Genomic DNA, 6092 nt, shown 5'->3' on the forward strand with positions numbered 1-6092 from the left:
GGGGTTTGAAATGAGCTGATCTTTAAGGTCCCTCCAATCCAGACCATCCACTCTGTGATTCAATGATACTTCACTGACACAAAAGCATCTCTTTACACCTCCTCAGCCTTCCCCAGCTCAAAGTACCCCAGAGCGAGCCCCCACCTCTGAGCCTGAAGGTGAAGCAGGCACTTTGGCTGCTGGGGAGGCAGGTCTGCTGCTCCTTTCTGGCAGGTCAAAGGACAGATCCCTCCTGGTTGAGTCTCGGGGCTTCTTCTTCTTCTCTGCATCCAGGTCCCGGGGATCAGAGCCCGAGTGGCTCTCTGCTCGGGTGAGGACTCCAGTCAAGAAGTCAGCTATCTCATCCTAGGAAGGGTGAAACACAGAGTAAGTGGTGTGCAGGGATCTGAACAACTCATCTTCACAGCTTGAAAAAAAGAGAACAAAAGATCCCTAAAGGGATAAGGCTGTGTTTAATACTCCACAAAAAGAAACCCTAAAACCTTACAGACAGAGCCTGGCTTCTCGTTTAAGCTCGTACCCCACTGATTTCTGACACATGGGAGAGAAACAGGATGGTTTCTCCAATGCTCCTGCCTCCTTCCCCAAGCAGAGGTACTGGAAGACCCTGAAACCTGCTTTTTATTTAAGGTGCTCTACCAGGAAGCTCGTGTTTCTCCTGAAAGGAGAGAGACACTTGAAAATCCCACCCATGAGATAACTCCCTTCAACCCAACCAAGCCTGGCAGTGAAGTTATAACTTGTGGTCACTGAGACGTTTCAGCACAGGGTTGGTTTAGAGATAAGAGGTGTGAAAGAAGGATTTCTTGTGGTTACCTGGATGCACCGGTCCACCATGCTCTGGGTGAGGCCTTCTGACTTCTTTTTGGCTTTGCTTATCCTGTCAAATAAACCAGATGGAAGTCAACATGTCGGGTTTTCCACTTGCAGCATGTCTTCAGTCCCACTGTCAGAGTTTCACATTCCTTTCTTTCCTCTTCTTCACTGATTATCCCCACTATGATGCTCCAAACCCTTGTCTCTGCTGCTGGCTGCAGCTCCAGCCTCAGGCCAGCTCCATTCTCACTCCTTGCTAAGGGTTTTGGTGCACTTATCCCAAACACACACAAGTGTCCTGAAGCCTTTAAAGCCTCTTGCCTCCTGCATGGCTCTTACAGCCTCCCTTACCCCAGTTCTGTGCACAGCCTCCAAAAGCCACGTATTCCAGAGGCAGGGGTGGTGTGAGAGAGCAAATGCTTGCTCTGATGTGATCCCATGTTGCACCCTGGATCTTTACTGGGCGAAGTGATACAGATTTATCACAGGAAAACATCCCTCTCTCCAACCTTCCAGGTTTGGCATAACAAAGCTGATCCTGATGGAGCATGTTTCTGCAGTTCCCATCTAGTTTCAGTACCCAGTTTGGGGGTTTCTTTGTGCACAGGACATTGAGATGTTACCCAGTGTTCCTGAGAAGAGAGGATCCATCTGGCAGAGCGTTACCTGAGGTTGTCATCTGCTCCTCCCACCACCACCATGCTGTTATCAGCTCGTATCTTCTCCCGGAAATCTTCCATGGCTTCCATGTTGCACTGCAGGGAATTCTGCCCGATCACAAAGAGGACAGGGGTCTTCATCTCCAGGAGGGGGTCATCAACATCCTGCAAGAGCAAAGGAACTGTAAGCCAGAAGGACCAATCGTCTTTGGAGCAAACCTGGGATAAGGCTGAAGAAACACCAAGAGTGAAGCTTCCCAGTGGGATTTCCCACTGGGACCAATCCTAAAGGAAACTCTGCTCCAGAGCTGCACCGTGCTCCAGCAAATGTCTTTGATACAGATTCCCACTGCCCTCAGAATCAGCCATTTCAATAGCTCGACCCAACATTCCCAACCCCATCACGCACTGGTCAGTTACTAAAGGAGCAATTTGGGCTCCTACTCAATCAACCCAAGTTGTCCTCTCTGGTGCCAAAGGCCACAGCGAACAAGTGACCCCACAGATAAGCCCCCAGGAAGGAGCAAACCCATGGAACAGCAGAGAAAAACCACCACAGGACTCCCCACACCCCCTGGTGCTGTTCAATGGCTCCATGTCCCTTTGGTCCTTACCCCTCTGGGGCCATCCACGGTGAGAAGGGGGAATCCAAGGCACACAACTGCAGTGACATACTCCATCACTGAAACCTGGGTGGAAAAAGCCAGAGTCAGCATCCCAACAGTTGAGTGCATCAAGGGTGCAAACACAGCTCTGCCAGGTCCTGCCAGGCACAGAAACATCTTCAGTGCTTAGACCTGGCTTTGCTGGGTTGAAAGAGTGGAGGAAAAAACCATGGAATGGGTCAAAATCCCTACATCCCTTGTCCAAAGCCCTTCTCCAGGTTTCCTGGAGCCCCTGTAGGCACTGGAGCTGCTCTAAGGTGTCCCCTTCAGGAGCCTTCTCTTCTCCAGCTGCCCCAGCCCAGCTCTCTCAGCCTGGCTCCAGAGCAGAGCTGCTCCAGCCCTCACAGCAGCTCCGGGGCCTCCTCTGGCCTCGCTCCAGCAGCTCCACGTCCCTCTTGTGCTGCTGCCCCAGAGCTGGACACAGATGAAGTGTGCCAGGGACACCAAACTGACAGGGGCAGTGGACACTTTGGAAGGGAGAAGCCACCCTGCAGAATGAGCTGGATGGGCTGGAAGAGCAGGCGGAGAACCTGATGAACTTCAACAAGGACAAGCATAAGATCTTCCAGATAAGCAGAAGCTCTTCCCTGTGAGGGTGCTGAGGCGCTGGCACAGGGTGCCCAGAGAAGCTGTGGCTGCCCCATCCCTGGCAGTGTTCAAGGCCAGGTTGGACACAGGGGCTTGGAGCAACCTGCTCTAGTGGAAGGTGTCCCTGCCCATGGCAGGGGTTGGAGCTGGAGGAGCTTTAAGGTCCCTTCCAGCCCAAACTGTTCTGCGATTCCCTGATAAAAGATGTCATTGTCCCACTCGGTGCTTGTCAGGCCACCCCTGGAATATTGGGTTCAGTTTTGGTTCCTGCTATGCAAAAAAGCTGTGGACTGGCTGGAGAGGGCCAAGAGAAGAGCCACGAAGATGATCCAAGGACCGAGCAGCATGTGAGGAAAGGCTGAGAGAGCTGGGACTGTTCAGCCTTGAAATGAGAAGGCTCAGGGGAGACCTTATCCCCATGTTCCAGTACTTGAAGGGTAGCTGAAGTCATTTGACAAAGACTCATATGGATAAGACAAGGAGTAATGTGTAGAAGTTACTCCTGAGGAGATTCCAGTTGGACACAAGAGGAAAACTGTTCACAGTGAGAACAAGCAGCCATTGGAATAACCTCCCCAGGGAAGTGATGGACTCCCCAGCATTGGACATTTAAGATTTGGCTGGACAAGGTGCTGGGATATCTAGTGTAGGTCATGTTTTGCCTAGAAAGGTTGGACCAGGTGACTAGAAAGGACATCTGTCTCAAAGCCAGGCCTTGGAACGAGAAAAGGGACAAGAACAACCCCTCTTAAAGAGCCTTAAACCAGCAGCAATTCGAATCTAACTCTGCATTGAAGCTGTCAAGTGGGAGGACGTGAAGGAATCAGGTACTTACGTGACAGGCCACCAAGGCACCGGTGTTCCACCCGATCAGGATGATGGGCTTGTGAGAGAAGTGGCTGTGAATCTATGGGGGAAGAACCACAAGACATGGATGGAGGAGAGGGACAAGACAATGGGACAATGCACTGGGGTGGGACAACACCTCCAACAAGGCGAGTAGTGTAATGGGAGCAGCAGAGGCTTGTTGCTTGACTCACCTCGGCCACTTTGCCCCTCACAGCCCCGATCATGTGCTCGAGACACTGCAGCACTCCCACCCCACTGCCGTTGTTGAGCAGATGGGTGGTGATGGGAATCACCTGAGGGGTGAAAGGGAAGGTCAAGAACTAACCATGGCTCTGCTGGGGATGAGCACTGAAAGCAGCTAGCACGGACTGCAACCACATTTGTGCATGAACGTGTGCTTCCTGCTCCTTCTTTCCCCTGGGATTCACTTCCCAGGGAGTTGGAGCTGGATGGGCTTTAAGCTCCCTTCCAACCCAAACCACTTGATGATTCAATGAAGATGGGTGGTTTTGGTTAGCAAGAGACCCCAGATGCATTGAACTTGGGCAATTTAGAATCATAGAATGGTTTGGGTTGGAAAGGACATCGAGGTCATCCAGTTCCAACCCCCTGCCATGGGCAGGGACACTTCACACTAGACCATGTCACCCAAGGCTCTGTCCAACCCGGCCTTGAACCCTGCACATCCCCTGTGCAGTGGCTCAAGTGCAGGTGGCACACACCACCCTCTGCTTTCAGCACAACCAAGCATTTTGGTGCCCCAAAGGCTCACAAAAGTGAGCTCAGCTGCTGCAGCCCAGCCTCATTTGCACCTCCCTCCTTCCAAACCCAGCCACACGAACCTTTCCCAGGCAGGAAAGCTGTGACTGCCAGAACCGGTGCCGTCGGGAAGTGGGGAACATGGAGTTGGAGGGTCCAGAGGAAGCAATCAGGATGAGGGGGGAACCAGGCAATTTGCTCTACAAAGTTCAACAAAGAGACGTGTCAGGGACAGCACGTTCCCTGCTGGGGACCTCGCTGCCCAGCCTGCACCATGAAGCACAAAGATCTTCATAGCTCATTAATCCATCCCATTCTCAGGCAAAGCTACATCAGGATAGTAGAGGGATAAAACGCATCCAACAGAAGGAATCCCCCTCACTGAGCAAGTCTAAAGCAGGAGGAAAAGAGCCCAGGAAGCAAGAGAGAGGTGGGAAGAACACAGCAAAAGGATAGAAAGACTAAAGCTAATGTGAAACCCACCCTGCAAGCCCCAAGAGGTACTCACTGGTTTATTATGTGACAAGACACCCACTGCTGGGTCCCAAGGTCTCTTCAGCAGCAGAGACAGAGCCTCAGCACCCGCTGCCCCTGTCTTGGTGGTAGAGGAGAGCAGCATCCTGTCGATCAGGGTGGGGATCTGAAAGCAGGGGCCAGAAAAGAAGAGGAAAAGGATAAAAACTCCAGCAGCTCCCTTTAATGAGCTTTATAGAGGGAGAAAGTAAGTGAGAGCAAAGCATTGCACTGCTTTATCACCTTTCCTTTCAGTGTTTGCAGAGCATCCAGGTAAGCAGCCAGCACTGGCAAGCTGAGGGTCTCCACCAGCGTTGTGTGCAGCCACTGGATGAGTTTGGTGTCCCAGTTGACACTGGCCAGAGCCTGGCGGACCCTCCGAGCGCATTTGTCCACTGCTATCCTCCTCAGGACTGGCTCATTGCAAGCCTAAAAACCAGGAAATCATACAGAAACACAGTTATGGGGAAAACAAGGCATTCCTCGTGCATCCACACCACAGGAAAGGAGGGGCCTGGGCAGCCCAAAGTGTTTTGGCAGCAAAGAAAGACCAACATCCTCAGAGTGAGGACAACATCACACCTCAAAGCAGCGCAGAGCTGCCTGTTTCTTAAAACTACGCATCCCAAACTACTCATTTTGACTCAGTTGGGCTTTGCTAAGTGGGGCTGATGGAAACACACACGCTGTAGGGAAGGGAAACAGGGAGGAAAAGCCTTACCCCTTCATTAGCCAAGCGAGCCAGCCTGTCAGACTGCAGAGCCTTGTGAATCTTATTGAACAGCTTGTTCTGGGCCATCGTCCAGCCTGTCCTGTCAGGAAAACCAGAGGGAGGGACACAGGTCAGCGTCACACAGACACCCAGGTCCTGCAGGCTGCTGCCCCTTCCCAAAGGCAGCACAGGCGGGTATTGGGTGCTCCAGAACTGATCTACAGCCATGGGCAAAGCGAGTTTTGCTCACAGACAACAGTTTGTAATGTCAAGAAGACCATGAATTGGCTCAATTCCAGCTCCAGGGAGGGTTGTTAACAGAGGTTCAACAGACTGCCACAAAATCCAGCAGCTTCCACAGCAGGCACTGAGGAATGTGGACACAAAACCTCAGCAAGATGCTGATGACACTGAGCTGTGTGGTGTGATTCACAAGCTGGAGGGAAGGGGTGAAATCCAGAGGGACCTGGGGTGGAGGGACCGTGTGAACTCCCTGGAGTTCAACAAGGCCAAGGCAAGGTCCTGTCCCTG

The 6092-nt window shown here is 52.2% G+C and overlaps 1 protein-coding gene across 1 annotated transcript in view; it reads right to left on the reverse strand.

The window, feature by feature from the left end:
* The window catches only part of KANSL3 (KAT8 regulatory NSL complex subunit 3), a gene marked incomplete at both ends in the record, with an annotated part of 16025 nt that extends 10364 nt beyond the window's left edge, over positions 1–5661 (reverse strand). Inside the window, 10 exons of the mRNA XM_010023971.1 lie at positions 145–345; positions 817–880; positions 1483–1640; positions 2090–2164; positions 3564–3635; positions 3769–3870; positions 4420–4536; positions 4845–4976; positions 5093–5278; positions 5571–5661. Coding sequence (XP_010022273.1) covers positions 145–345; positions 817–880; positions 1483–1640; positions 2090–2164; positions 3564–3635; positions 3769–3870; positions 4420–4536; positions 4845–4976; positions 5093–5278; positions 5571–5661 — 1198 coding nt within the window. The remainder of the gene's footprint in view (positions 1–144; positions 346–816; positions 881–1482; positions 1641–2089; positions 2165–3563; positions 3636–3768; positions 3871–4419; positions 4537–4844; positions 4977–5092; positions 5279–5570) is intronic.
* Between the last annotated feature and the right edge of the window lie 431 nt (positions 5662–6092).

The sequence above is a fragment of the Nestor notabilis genome, unplaced genomic scaffold (assembly GCF_000696875.1).
Source record: "Nestor notabilis isolate BGI_N333 unplaced genomic scaffold, ASM69687v1 scaffold10051, whole genome shotgun sequence".
NCBI classification, from domain to species: Eukaryota; Metazoa; Chordata; class Aves; order Psittaciformes; family Psittacidae; genus Nestor; species Nestor notabilis.